At 42.4% G+C, this 15,730-nt stretch overlaps 1 protein-coding gene across 2 annotated transcripts in view; it reads left to right on the top strand.

The window, feature by feature from the left end:
• Window positions 1–15,730, top strand: part of LOC109910714 (hydroxyacyl-CoA dehydrogenase trifunctional multienzyme complex subunit alpha) — a 101,896-nt gene that overhangs the window by 26,719 nt on the left and 59,447 nt on the right. For both annotated transcript variants that reach the window (XM_048597195.1, XM_020509954.2), the window contains exons 5-7: window positions 1,816–1,954; window positions 3,192–3,311; window positions 15,431–15,533. In XM_048597195.1, the coding sequence (XP_048453152.1) occupies window positions 1,816–1,954; window positions 3,192–3,311; window positions 15,431–15,533 (362 nt within the window). The remainder of the gene's footprint in view (window positions 1–1,815; window positions 1,955–3,191; window positions 3,312–15,430; window positions 15,534–15,730) is intronic.

Raw genomic sequence — 15,730 nt, 5'->3', positions numbered from 1 at the left:
ACCCTAGAATTTTGCCCCATTTGGACCTGATCTTGCACCCACTGTTGCTAACCCATTGCCTTGCCTCACCCCCATTTACTCATCACAAAACATCCAGTGCTATGAAAATTGAATATGGTCAGCATTTTCATTTTCATACCTTTTCACTGATTGAAGGTCTTGCAGCCAGGGACTCCTTCTCACCCATGTTTGCTGTTGACTGACTAGTAACCTGATCAGCAGTGAATGCTGGTGGGAGGAAATAAAAGATCTGATTAGCTGAGCAGCTTTGCAGCATTTGTCAAAGACAACCTTCTCTTTACGTACCCTTACATTTGGGACTTGGATAAGGGCCCATGTATGGGCCAGATCCACAGCTTGTTGGACAATGCTGGTTTAGAAGGTCATGGAAAATTTAACAAAACTATTCAAAATTATGGAACATTTTGAGAAAGAGGAATTATGCCCAACTTACAGAGAGGTCAATCGCTAGAGGATTTGGATTTTAGCAAAATAACCAAGGCAGTGAGGTGGTTGTCGTTGAGCAGTTCAATTTTGCAGCAAGTTACAAATGGAATGCACTGCTCAAAATGGTTGTACAAGCAGATTCAATGGTGACTCAAAAAGAATTTGATAGTCAATCATTTGTAGGGCTAAGGGAGAACAATTATGAGAGACTAAATGGATGGTTGTTTCAAAGAATAGTGTTGACAAAATAGGCCATCTACTGTGTAGTCAAATTTTATAATTTCGCATTGTTTTAAATGCAACTGCATTCAAAGTTTCACCATTTCTCTGGGATAGTAAGAACTGCCGATGCTGGAGTCAGAGATAACACAGTGTGGAGCTGGAGGAACGCAGCAGGCCAGGCAGCATCAGAGGAGCAGGAAAGTTGACGTTTTCGGTCAGGACCCTTCTTCAGAAATGGGAATTTTCTGAAGCAGGGTCCCGACCCGAAACGTCGGCTTTCCTACACCTCTGATGCTGCCTGGCCTGCTGTGTTCCTCCAGCTCCACCGTGTGTTATCTCTTCACCATTACTGTCTCTTTTTTTGATGTTTCTAACTTAATGAATTATTTCCTACCATGAACCCTGACTTACTTTCACTGGTGCTGACTTCCTTTCACTGGTGCTGACTTCAAAGAATTTGTGAAATTTACTTCGTCCTTTCTGATATAATTAACTTATAAGGCAGAGTTCAAAGGAAATCTGCTTGGCTTGTTGCATAATTTTTGGAACTGGAGAAAAATCAAAACATTTATCTCGACTGTCAGGGAGGGATCATGTACCTGGATTAAACAGTTATTCACATAGTCAAAGAGACGACTTAGCTTCTTATTTGATCAGAATAAAACTTTTATAATTTTGTAAATGTCCATAGGATTATTGTGCTCATGTTCACTGAGAGCAAATGAGTGAGTAAATAGTGCAAGTGATGAATGGTATACCGATCAAATGGCTACTTAGCAGGATACAGCAGTCTCCTTCATCAAATCTCTGCCACTGTAGTTGTTATTTATATTTTCATGACCAATATAAAGTGGCTACAGTATGTACTGCAGCAATTTGCCAAGCTTACTTTGTCAGAATCTCCCAGACCCAAGATCTGTATTATTGAGGAGAACTGGCAAAGTCCTCACTTTGCATTTCCCTTTCACGTCATACATTTTCTGAACTGTTCAGCCATTGCATCTGAATCAAATTTCTGGAATTTTATAACAATGTGGGATCCCATCATTCCAATGGCTACATTGGCTGCAGCATTGTCATATGCAATGAAAAAAGGCCATACTAGCTTTACAAATTGTCATCTATGAACTTTACTTTTATTTGCAGTATGATAGAGGAATGTAAATCTGTGGAAGAAGTGACACGTTTATCTCAGGAGGGGCAGAAAATGTTTCTGAAGATTGAAGAATCGACCAAACCTGTTGTAGCTGCTATCAATGGTTCCTGCCTTGGAGGTGGTCTTGAGGTATGAGACAAATTTCCACTTGAAATGTGTAACCTAACTAATTATAGAGAAATGTGTGGCAAGAGATTGAAGCTGAAAGCCATCATATCTCCAGTATTTTTATTTGTATTGTGTGTCTCTGAATCTTTAAATATCTCCTTTCATTATATCTGCTATATTTTAAGTTTGTCTTACCTAAAAGTTTGAACCCTTATATTGCGATTTTTCTGGATCAATTTCTTTTCATAATCTTGAAATAAAATAAATCATGGAGAGGACTTTTTTCTCAATGGAAACTGAGTTAGAAACAAACTTCCTGGACTTTTTCTCATGAATTCCTACTGGCTGAACTTATCATACTTTTTCCCTCAAAGGAATCCATGCATTTATCCTATTAATTTTAACACCCCATTTTCAAACTGGGATTCCTCAACGCTTTCCACCACAAGAATGTGTAATTTTTTAAAGAGGCTTTTAGATTGGTACTTCTTCTCTTCAAGTCATATTTACCTTCTGCATTTACACTACTGAAAATGTCTGACAAATAACTGCAGTCTGCACTGCAAGGAAGCATGTGCGATTTTTGTAGGGGAGGGGGGGGAAAATCCCCTGGTATGAGAATGGAAGAGAGCCCAGAAGCCTATGTATATGTGTGTGTTGTGAGGGGCAGGACCCTGAAAACCACCTTCCCCGTGTCTGTCTTTTTACACACACACCACGCCCTCCTGTTCTCACCTGGGTCCCAGTGTCGTTTCCCCAGCCCCCACCCCCCACACTCTTAGTTTGTGTCACCTCACCTAATAATTTGACCCTTAGAATCCATAATTTGGCATCTAGTCAAAAGTTTTATTTTCTGTGTGAGCACATTAATACATAACATATTAGGAATTTGAATATCAGATTTTTACACTGATGAGAGAATTGCTTTCATGGATAAGACACAATTTATCAGTGATGGCAGAAAGTTTTATTCTATATTCAAAAGATTGAAAAGCTTAATGTTAGAATTAATTGTGGAGACATGCAAAGAGGTAAGTTAGTCTTTGGTAGAGTTGGCCCCTATAAATTGAATTCTTATTCCTATTGAATAATCATTAACAGAATTGTGATTCCTTTGGTCTGTATAATTGACTTGGTGCAAACCTTTCACTGTAGAATGAAGTACATAATAAAATCAAAACAAATTGTGTAATTTAATCAAAAAAGTGTAATCATTTTCATACTGTCACAGAAGCTAAGTTGTTGCATGTGTGTTTAGGTTGCCATCGCCTGCCATTACAGGATAGCAACAAAGGACAGCAAGACAGTATTGGGCACTCCGGAAGTTATGCTTGGCTTACTGCCAGGAGCTGGTGGTACTCAGAGGCTACCAAAGATGGTAATTTATTTTTAATGTTTAAATTCAGTTTAATGCAAACTGCAATGACTGCATTGTTTTTAATTATCAAACTTAATCATTGCAAACATAATGGACCAGAGGGCCTTTGACTGAAATGCACAATATGATTTTTGTAACAACCTTCAAATGATGTTCTGGCAATACCCTAGAAAGTGTGTTGCTAACCAGGAGAAATATTCGTGTTAGATTGGTCTGAACATGAATTTCGAGGTTTGATCAATAAGTTGATTCTTGAGACTGTCTTGTTGTAGACTCTTTACAATATTGGCCACAGTACTTGCATGCATATCAAAAGTTAAGAAAGAGGTAGCTAAGGCATATATTTTATTTAGTGTGTAAAATTGTGTCAGAGGACAGATACATGGCTTCTGTTACTCCTGTATTTAATGAGGGATACAAAACAAGTCAAAATAACTGTAGATCAGTTTACTTGTTTGTGGTGGGAAAATGATGAAATCTTTACTCAAAGGTATAAATGAAAAAGACTACGAAACAGTAATACAAGAATGAAACTGCACATATTATAAAAAGAATACTTGTGTTTGACCAAATGTAGTGAATTCTTTAAAGAAGTAACAAAGGATAGATGTGGGTAATACAAGATATGCAATATATCAAGGTTTTTGAAAGGTCTTCGACAATTACTGCATGGTGAACAAGTGACTAATGACTACTGTGAAGTAATTAAATGGGGTTCAACTGGGCCACAAAACATTGGAAATTACTTTCCTGAGGGATTGATGTTGAACCATTGTTCATGATGTACTGGAATAACTTGAAGTTGGGAATCAGAAGTACAATTTCAAAATGTGTGAACAGTGTCAAATTTGGAGGTGTAGTTACTGCAAAGGAAAAATGTGACAAAGTGCAAGAAGATGTTAATAAGTTTGCCATTGTGCAAGTAGGTGAGTTTCAATATAGATACGTGAGAGGTGAGGCATTTTGCTAGCAAGAATAGGGTTGGCCACATACTGCTGAATATTGAGAGTGAATGGAGTAGAGGACCAAATGGATCTTTGTGCTCAAATACTTTTTAAAGTGGTGAAATAGATTCCTAAGGCCGTGAAGAGAAAGCAAGCAAGCACAAGGCTTCATTTCTCAAGCTATAAAATTTAAAAACAGTTCATAATGTAAGACAATCTCGAACAATTCCGGTAGGATTTATATTTTAAGCCAAGAGTTCTGTGTAGACTGGGGCACAGACAAACGTTTCTGCCGTCATCAGAAAGACATCAGGATGGTGTGTTGCTCCCTGTCTTGGAGAGGGTGCAGAATATCCTGAAAGTGGAGAATGACCAGCAGGAGGTCATTGTACACGTTGATACTGATGACATGGTTCGGGAACGGGATGAGATATTGCAGAAAGATACTAGGAAACTAAGCAGGAGGTTAAAAAGTAGAACCTCGAGGCAAGTAATATCTGGACTACTACTGGTGCCACGTGCTAGTGAGTGTAGGAATAGGAGGGTAGAACAGATGAATGCATGGCTGAGGAGCTGGTGCAGGGAGGCAAAGATACACGTTTTTTTGAACCATTGAGATCACTTAAAGGATAGAAATTTATTAGAGGGACAGGTTCCACCTGAATTGGAAAGGCATCAATATCCTTGCAGGGAGATATGCTAGTGCTGCTCGAGAGGCTTTAAACTGGTAAAGTGTGGTGGGAACCAAAGAGATAGTGAGAAAATGCTGAGGCTGGCACAGTACATAGGGGGAGCAAGTCAAACAGTCAATGTAGACAGGAGCTTAGCAGAGATTGAGGCAAGACTGATAAATTAAACTGTATTTACTTCAATACAGGAGGCCTGACAGGTAAGGCAGATGAACTTTGGGTATTGCTGAGAACATGGGACTGGGATAACACAGCTATTATAGAAACATGGCTCAGACGGACAGGACTGGCAGCTTAATGTTCTGGGGTGTAGATGCTGTAGGAAGGATAAAAAGGGAGACAAAAGAGTAGGGGGAGGTAAGATTTTGCTTAAAAAAAACTTACCTCGTGAGACATAGCCCTACTTGATTCGAACGGCGGGAGTGGTGAGAGCGTGAGCCAGGAAGTGAACTATTATATTCGGGCATTGTCTAAATCCGAAACACTACACGTGTAGTGTCTCCCACCCATCCTCCTCCTCTGACCAAAAAAAAAGACTGTGTGGAGGGTCGGTAAGGTAGGCTTTTTTTATTCTTTTGGCAATCTAGCATAGAGGGAATTTTCTTTCTTGTTCTTTTATTGGGCAGGAAGCTGTCAGAGGGAGGAAACTATCAACAAATTTAATTAACTCATTATAATAAATTATATAAATTAATAAATTAATTAACTAAGTAGAAATGGCTGGACAGGTGATGTGTTGTAGTTGTATGATGTGGGAGCTGGCTGATCCCATTGCGAACTGCAGTGACCATATCTGCAGCAAGTGTTGGTTGCTCAAGGAACTTCGGCTTAAGAGTTGATGAGCTGGAATCGGAGCTTCAAACGCTGCGGTACATCGGGAGGGGGAGAAGTACTTACATGACTTGTTTCAGGAGGCAGTCACACCTGGGAGATTAAGTAATTCAAATTTGGTCAGTGGCCAGGGACAGCAGGGTGTGACTGTAAGCAGTGGTAGAGGGATCCTGCAGTCAAGAACAGAGGAGCCTAAGCTCTTGACCTTGTCCAACACGTACGAGGTACTTGCTCCTTGTGTGGATGAGGAAAAGGGCTGCAGGGAGGATGAGCCAACTGACCACTGCACTGTGGTGCGGGAGGCCATTCAAGAAGGGGCAGCAAAAAGGCAGGTGGTAGTTGTAGGGGATTCTATAATTAGGGTGCTAGATAGTATCATTTGTAAGCAGGATCGAGAGTCTCGCATGGTGTGTTGCCTGCCCGGTGCCAGGGTAAGGGATATTTCTGACCGGCTTGAAAGGATATCGGAGCAGGAGGGGGAGGATCCAATTGTTGTGGTCCACGCCAGAACAAACAACATAGGCAAGACTAGGAAAGAGGACCTGTTCAGAGATTATCAGGAGTTAGGAACCAAATTAAAGAACAGGTCCTCAAGGGTTATAATCTCCGGATTACTGCTTGAGCCATGTGCGAAATTGGCATAGGGATGTGAGAATAAGGGAAGTAAACACATGGCTAAAAGAGTGGTGCGGGAAAGAGGGGCTCCTTTTCATGGTATCAGTATTGGAATAGGAGGGATCTGTACCGTTGGGACAGTCTCCACCTGAATCGAGCTGGGGTCATTGTTCAAGCAAAAAGGGTAAATAGGCTGGTCAACGGGACTTTAAACTAGAAAGTGGGAGGGGGAAGGGAATGGTGAAACTTGCCCTGGTGGGAAACAAAGCAGCAGGTTAACATCTGTAGTGGTAGGTTCAACTTAGTGGAAAAATATGAAAGAAATGACAGGGAAGGAGAATTCAGGAGAGGTTATTAAAGTCTCCAGCACAGACACAAATAGGACAGAGTGTTTGGAAAAGGCTAGCAATCAAACACTGGAAAAACGAATGAAAATGAGAAGAGGGAGAGTTAATACAGGACTGAAGATGTTATATCTGAATGCACACAGTATAAGGAATAAGGTAAATGAGCTTGTGGCACAGATCGAAGCTGGTAGGTATGACGTGGTAGGCATCACCGAGACATGGCTGCAAGGGGACCAGGATTGGGAACTGAATATCCAAGGGTATACATCCTATCGAAAAGATAGGCAGGTGGTCCGAGGGGGTGGGGTTGCCTTATTAGTGAGAAATGAAATTAAATCAGTACGAAGAAACGAAGTAGGGTCAGATGGTGTAGAATCTCTGTGGGTAGAATTGATGAACTGCAAAGGTAAAAAAACCATAGTTGGGGTTGTGTACAGGCTTCCAAACAGTAGTCGGGAGCTGGGGCGCAAGATACACCAGAAGATAGAAAAGCTGTGTAAGAAAGGCAAAGCACAGCGATCAGGGGGGATTTCAATATGCAGGTGAACTGGGAAAATTATGTTGATAGTGGATTGCAAGAAAAGGAGTTTGTGGAATGTCTACAAGAATGCTTTTTAGAGCAGCTGGTGGTGGAGCCCACTAGGGAACAGGCAATACTGGATTTTGTTGTGCAATGAGGCAGACTTGATAAGGGAGCTTAAGGTAAAGCAACCCTTAGGAAGCAGTGATCATAAGATGATAGAATTTACTCTGTAATTTGAGAGGGAGAAGATAGAATCAGAGGTAACGGTGTTACAGTTGAATAAAGGCGACTGCAGAGGTATGAGGGAGGAGCTGGGAGGATTGACTGGAAGAGGAGCCTAGCCGGAAAGACAGCGGAACGGCAACGGCAGGAGTTTCTGGGAGTAATTCAAGAGACACAGCAAAAATTCACCCCTAGGAAAAAGAAGCATGGTACAGAGAAGATGAGGCAACCATGGCTGACTACAGAAATCAGGGATAGCATAAAAGCAAAAGAGAAAGCATATAGTGTGGTGAAGGGCAGTGGGAAACCAGAGGACTGGGAAGCTTACAAAGACCAACAGAAGGCAACAAAAAAAGAAATAAGGAGGGAGAAGATTAAATATGAGGGTAGGCTAGCCACTAATATAGATGAAGACTGTAAGAGTTTCTTTAGGTATATATAGGGGAAAAGAGAAGCAAAAGTGGACATTGAACCACTGGAAAATGACAGTGGAGAGATAGTAGTGGGGAACAAGGAAATGGCTGAGAACAGAATAATTTCTTCGCGTTAGTTTTCATGGTGGAAGACACGAGTAATATCCCAAAAATTCAAGAGTGTCGGGGGCAGAGCTGAGTATGGTGACCAGCACCAAGAAGAAGGTGCTAGTAAAACTGATTGGCCTGAATGTGGACAAATCACCTGGACCAGATGGACTACACCCCAGAGTTCTAAAGGAGATAGCTGAAGAGATAGTGGAAGCATTAGTGGTGATCTTTCAGGAATCGCTAGAGTCAGGGAGGGTCCCAGAGGACTGGAAAATCGCTAACATGGCACCCATGTTTAAAAAGGGAGTAAGGCAAAAGATGGAAAATTATAGGCTGATTAGCCTAATCTCAGTCGTGGGTAAGATTTTGGAGTCCATTGTAAAGGATGAGATTTCTGAATATTTGGAAGTGTATAGTAAAATAGGGCAAAGTCAGCATGGTTTCATCAAGGGGAGGTCATGCTTGATAAATCTTTGAGGAAGTAACGAGCAGGGTAGACCAAGGAGAGCCAATGGATGTTATCTACCTGGACTTCAAGAAGGCCTTTGATGAGGTGCCATACAAGAGGCTGCTGAATAAGTTAAGGGCCCGTGGTGTTACAGGCAAGGTGCTAGCATGGATAGAAGATTGGCTGTCTGGCAGAAAGCAGAGAGTGGGGTTAAAGGAGTCTTTCTCAGGATGGCAGCCAGTGACAAGTGATGTTCCGCAAGGGTCAGTGTTGGGACCACAACTTTTCACTTTATACATTAATGATCTAGATGAAGGAACTGTGGGCAGTATGGCTAAGTTTGCAGACAATACAAAGATAGGTGGAGAGACAGGTAGTATTGAGGAGGTGGCAAGGCTGCAAAAGGATTTGGACAGGTTGGAGAGTGGGCAAAGAAGTGGCAGATGGAGTACAACGTGGGAAAGTGTGAGGTCATGCACTTTGCTAAGAAGAATAAAAGCACGGACTGTTTTCTAAATGGGGAGAAAATTCAGAAGTCTGAAGGCCAAAGAGACTTAGGAGTTCTAGTCCAGGATTCTCTCAAGGTAAACTTGCAGGTTGAGTCAGTAGTCAGGAAGGCAAATGCAATGTTGGCATTTATTTTGAGAGGACTTGAATATAAAAGCAGGGATGTACTGGTTAGGCCACATTTGGAGTATTGTGTGCAGTTTTGGGCCCCACATCTCAGGAAGGGTTCAGAGGAGGTTCACAAGAATGGTCCCAGGAATGGAAAGCTTAACATATGAGGAACGTTTAGGACTCTGGGACTAAAATCATTGGAGTTTAGAAGGATGAGGGAGGAATCTAATTGAAACTTACAGAATACTGAATGGCCTGGACAAAGTGGATGTTAGGAAGATGCTTCCGTTGGCAGGAGAGTCTAGGACCCGATGGGCACAGCTTTAGAGTAAAGGGAAGACCTTTTAGAACGGAGATAAGGAGAAACTTCTTCAGCCAGAGAGTGGTGAATTTATGAAACTCACTGCCACAGAAGGCTGTGGAGCCTAGGTCATTGAGTACAGTTAAGACTGAGATAGATAGGTTCTTGATTATCAAGGGGATCAAGGGTTACAGGGAGAAAGCAGGAGAATGGGATTGGGGAACTTATCAGCCATGATTGAATGGCGGAGCAGACTTGATGGGCCAAATGGCCTAATTTCTGCTGCTGTGTCTAATGGAGAGTGGTGTTTTTGGTGGGGGATAACATTATGGCTGTACTTCGGGAGGATATTCCTGGGAGAACATCTAATGAAATTTCATGATAGACCAGAAAGGGATGATCGCCTTGTTGGGAGTGCATTCCAAGCCCCTCCCCCTAACAGTGGGAAATTGAGAAGCAAATATGTAAGAAGAATAACGTTGTAATGGTAGGGGGTTTTAACTTTCCAAACATAGACTGGGGCTGTCATCGTGTTAAGGGGTTGGATGGGGAGGAATTTAAATGTGTACAAAAAAGCTTTCTGATTCAGTATGTGGATGTACTTATTAGAAAAGGAGTAACAATTGACTGACTGGGAAATAAGGCAGGCCAAGTGACTGAGGTGTCAGTGGAGGAGCACCTTAGGGCAAGTGATCATGCTTCTGTTAGTTATAAAATAGTTATGTAAAAGGATGGAACTGATCAAAAAGTTCAAGTTCTAAATTGGAATAAGATCAATTTTGATGATATTAGACAGGAACATTCAAAAGTTGACTCGGGGAAGCTATTTACAGGTAAAGGGAAGGTTGGCAACTGGGAGACCTTTCAAAATAAGACAACGAGAGTTCATAGACAGTATGTTTCTGTTAGTGTGAAGGGCAAGAGTGGTAGGTGCAGGGAACACTGGATGACTGGAGAAATTGAGGCTCTGGTCAAGAAGGAGGCATATGTCAGATATAGTCAGCTGGAATCAATTGAATCTCTAAAGGAGTATAAGGGCAGTAGGAGTATACTTGAGGGAAATCAGGCAAAAAGGGGACATGCGATAATTTTGGCGAATAGGGTTAAGGACAATCCAAAGAGGTTCTGTAAGTACATTAAAGGCAATAGAGTAACTAGGGAGAAAACAGGGCCTGTCAGTATTTACTGTGGAAAAGGTTATGGAAGCTCAGGAATTTAGGGAATGAAAGAGTTCATATTACAGAAGAGTAGGCGCTGGAAGTCTTAAAATGCAGAAAGGTAGATAAATCCCCGGGACCTGATTAGGTGTTTCCTAGAATTTTGTGGGAAGCTAGGGAAGAAATTGCTGAGCCCCTTGCTGAGATATTTGTATCATTGACAGCCATTGGTAGATGGTGGAAGACTAGAGGTTGGCTAATGAGGTGCCATTATTTTAAGAAAGACTGTAAGCGAAAAGCTGGGGGACTATAGCTCGGAGAGCCTTCTGTCAGAGTTGGGTAAGTTATAGAGTCAGAGTCCTACAGCACGGAGACAGGCCCTTCGGCCCAAACTGGTCCGTGCCGACCAAAATGTCCAACCACGCTAACCCCATTTTCCTGCACTTGACCCATATCCTTCTGAATCCTTCCTATCCATATATCCATCCAAATCCATTTTAAATGTTGTTAATGTGCCTGTTTCAACCACTCCACTGGCAGCCCATTCCATATGTGTACCACCCTCTGTTTGAAAAAAAAAAAAAAGTTGCATCTCAGGTTCCCATGTATTCTATCCCCCTTACCTTAAACTGATGCCCTCTAGTCCTCGATTCCCCAATGCTGAGAAAAACACTGAATGCATTCATTGTATCCATGTCTGTCATGACCTTATACGCTTCTATAAGATCCCCCCTCAGTCTCCGACGCTCTAAAGAAAAAAGTCCTAGCTTGTCCGACCTCTCCCTCTAACTCAGTCCCTTGAGCCATGGCAACATCCTTGTCAATTTCTTCTGCACTCTTTCCAGTTTAATAACATCTTTCCTATAGCAAGGTGACCAAAACTGAATACAATACTCCAAGTGTGGCCTCACCAATGTCCTGTACAACTGCAACAAAACTTCCAAATTTCTATACTCTGTGTGCCAAAAGCATTCTGCACTGCCTTGTCTACCTGTGACTCCACTTTCAGAGAACCGTGCACCTGAACTCCTTAAGGCCCCACCATTCACCTTGAAATTCTGACCTTGATTTGACTTTCCAAAATGCAACACTTCACACTTATCTGTATTAAACTCCATTTGCCATTTCTCAGCCCTCTTCCCCAGGTGATATGATCCTGCTGCAACTTCTATTTTTTATGTATCCAATTTGCCAGCTATCCCTGGATTCCATGTGATCTAACCTTCCAGAGCAGCCTACTATGTGGAACCTTATCAAAGGCCTTACTGAAATCCATATAGACTGTTTACTGACTGTCCTTATTAACCTTCATGGTCACTTCATCAAAGAACTCTGACAAATTTGTGAGGCATGATCTCCCATGCATGAAGCCATGCTGACTGCTCCTAATTAAACCCTGTCTTTCCAAATGCATGTATATCTTATCCGTCAGGATCTTCTCGAGTAACTTACCTACTGGTCTATAGTTCTCACGTTTTTCTTTGCAGCTGTTCTTTAATAAGGGCATATCATTCACTACCCTCCAGTCTTCCAGGATCTCACCTATGGCTAACGATGATGCAAATATGTTAGCCAGGGCCCCCGCAACTTCTGCCCTAGCCTCTTGCAGGGTTCTTGGATACATCTGATCCGGACCAGGAGATTTATCTGTCTTCATACATTCTAATACTTCCAACACCACTTTTATTGTGATCTGGACTGTCCCTAAGATATCGCCACTAACTTCCCAAGTTCCCAAGTCTTCATGTCTTTCTCCACAGTAAACACAGAAGAAAAATATTCATTGAGGACCTCGGCCATCTCCTCCGGTTCCATACATACATATTCACTTTGGTCCTTAAGGTGTCCTATTCTCTTTCTGGTTGTTTTTTTTCCTTCAATATACTTAAAGAACCTCTTTGGGTTCACTCTAACCTTATCAGCCAAAGCTATCTTTTGCCCCCCTTCGCCATCTTGATTTCCTCCTTCAGTAAACTGCTGTATCCCCTATATACCTCCAGGGATTCCCTTGATCTCAGCTGCCTGTACCTGAGCCATGCCTCCTCCTCCTCTCTAGTCAAAGCCTCAATATCTCTTGTCATCCAGGGTTCCTTATTCTCGCCAACCTTACCCTTCACCCTCACAGAAACATATAGATCTTGAGCTCTAGCTATCGTACTTTTAAACTACTGCAATCAACCCCTGCAAGTTCCTGATTCCATCAAAATTCGCCTTGCCCCAATTTAGGTCTTGAACCTATGGACCAGTTTTGTCCCCCTCCATAACTATTTTAAAATTAGTAGAACTATGGTCACTGCTCCCAAAGTGCTCCTCCAGTGTCACCTCAGTCACCTGTCCTGCCCTATTTCCCAACAGTAGGCCAGGTTTTGTCCTTTCCTGAGTAGGACCTCTATGTGTTGCTTGAGGAAACCTTCCTGAACACACATTCCACTCCATCTGAGCCATTAACACTGTGGCAATCCCAGCCTGTGTTAGGAAAATTAAAATCCCCCACTATGACAACCTTATTGCTCCTGCAAGTCTCCCTAATCTCCCTGCATTTTTGTTCTTCTCATTCCTGTTGATTATTTGGGGGCATATGGTGCAACCCCAATAACATCACCATCTCCTTCTTATTTCTTAGCTCCACCCACAAAGCCTTACTAGATGATCCCTCAGTTATTTCATCTCTGACTACGGCTGTGATACTCTCCTTAATAAAAAATGAAACTCCCCCTCCTCTCTTTCCTCTACCTCTGTCCTGCCTAAAGCACCTGTACCCTGGCACATTAGGCTGCCAGTCCTGTCTCTCCCTTAGCCATGTTTCTGTAATAGCTATAATTTCTCAGTCCCACGTACCTGTTCATTGGCCTTATGTCAGCCCTGTTGCGTTGAAATAGATGTAATTTAATCCAACGCACATTTCTCGCTCCCTGCCCTGTTCCAGCCTAACCTGTCTCTTCAACTCGCTATTTCTGATTACTGTATCTCCTGCCAGCCTCGCATTTCCATCCCTGCTGTTGAGGATCCCACCCCCTGCCAATCTAGTTTAAACCCTTCCTTGTAGCGCTAGCAAATCTGCCTGCCAGGATATTTTCCCCCTCCAGTTCAGGTGCAAACCGTCCCTCTTGAATGGGTCACCTCTGCCCTGGAAAAGATCCCAATGTTCCAGGAATCTAAATCCCTGTCCCCTGCACCAATTCTTTACCCACACGTTCATCTGCCATATCGTCCTGTTCTTACCCTCACTAGCACGTGGCACTGGAAGATTACCATCATCGAGGTTGTGGTTTTTGAAATTTTTCCTAGCCCTCTACAATCATTCCGCAGGACCACATCCTATTTCTACTTATGTCATTTGTGCCAGTGTACACAATGACTTCTGGCTGCTCATCCTCCCCGTTGAGAAGTTGTTGGAGGGGATTCTGAGGGACAGGATTTACATGCATTTGGAAAGGCAAGGAAATGATTAAGGTTAGTCCACATGGGAAATCGTGTCTGACTGACATGATTGAGTTTTTGAAGAGGTGACGGAGAATTGATGTAGACAGAGCAGTATGGACTTCACAAAGTGTTTGACAAGGTACACTCATTAGTAAGGTTGAATCACAAGGGATCCAGGGAGAGCTTACCAATTGTGTACAAAATTGGCTTGAATGTAAGAGACAGCGGGTTGCTTTTTGGACTGGAGGCCTGTGACCAGCTGTGTACCACAAGGATCGGTGCTGGGTCCACTGCTTTTTGTCATTTATGTAAGTGAGTCGGATGTGAATATAGGAGGTATGGTTAGTAAGTTTGCAGATAAAACCAAATAGGTGGTGTAGTGGACAGTGAAGGAGATTACCTCGGAGTACCATGGGACCTTGGTCAGATAGGCAAACGAGCTGACGAGTGGCAGATGGAGTTTAATTTAAATACATGAGAGGTGTTGCATTTTGGTAAGACAAACGAGGCTAGGACTTTTATAGTTAATGCTAGGGCCCTGGGGAGTGTAGCAGAGCAAAGAGAACAAGAGGTGCAGGTGCATAGTTCCTTGAAGGTGGAGATGCAGGTGGACAGGGTGGTGAAGGCGGCATTTGGCATGCTTGCCTTCATTGGCCAGTGCATTGAGTGTGCGACTTAGCATGTTATGTTGGATCTGTACAGGACATTGTTGAGTCCACTTTTAGAATACTACTTACAATTCTGGTCACCCTTCTGTAGGAACGATGTTTTTAAACTTGAGAGGGTGCGGAAAAGATTTACAAGGATGTTGCCAGGGTTGGAGGATTTGAATTCTCACTAGAGACTGAATAAGCTGGGGCTTTTTTCTCTAGGAGCATCGGAGGTTGACTTTATAGAAGTTTATAAAATCATGAGGGGCATTGATAGGGTGAGTTGCCAAGGTCTTTTGCCGAGGTTAGGGGAGTCCAAAACTAGAGGGCATAGGTTTAAAGGTGAGATGGAAAAGATTTAACAAGGACCTGTGGGTAATGTTTTCATGCAGAGGAACGAGCTGCCAGAGTAAGTGGCAGAGGCGGTGCAAGTACAATATTTAAAAGGCATCATATATGAGTAGGAACGGTTTAGAGGGATTTGGGCCTAACACTGACAAATGGGACTGGGTCAGATTGGGATGTCTGGTCAGCACAAACGAGTTGGACCAAAGAATCTGTTTCTGTGCTCTATGTCACTATAACTGCTGTGGTAAGAGTATAGAACTTGCCAGCACAAGGAATACTTGAGAGAAATAGCTAGAAAAACACATGAAGGAGGAAGCATTAGCAGCATCTGCTTCTCGGGGTAGGGGAAGTAGGTTTGGAGAAAACTAGTATGGAACATAAATACTGGCATCGGTTATTTGAATTGAATGATCCATTTCTGTGTTATAGATGTAGTATGTCAACGACCTGATTTTTCCCTTTAAATGGTTTATTATCAGGTTGGTCTTCCGAATGCCTTTGATATGATGTTGACTGGGAAAAATATCCGGGCAGATAAAGCTAAGAAGATGGGTTTGGTTGACCAACTAGTTTCACCCCTTGGTAAGCTTCTCTTCAAAAGTATCTGAGAATAATTATTCCTGCTTAGTAACAGCAAGTATATTAAATTGCCCATTGATGATTTTGCTTACCCTGAACCAAGTTTGACAATATATAAAATACTTCAGAGATAGTAGGAACTGCAGATGCTGGAGAATCTGAGACAACAAGGTGCAGAGCTGGATGAACACAGCAGGCCA

Source organism: Rhincodon typus, chromosome 5, assembly GCF_021869965.1.
Source record: "Rhincodon typus isolate 14 chromosome 5, sRhiTyp1.1, whole genome shotgun sequence".
Taxonomy (NCBI): domain Eukaryota; kingdom Metazoa; phylum Chordata; class Chondrichthyes; order Orectolobiformes; family Rhincodontidae; genus Rhincodon; species Rhincodon typus.
Note: the sequence above shows the minus strand (reverse complement) of the source record. Positions and strands in the feature narration are given on the sequence as shown.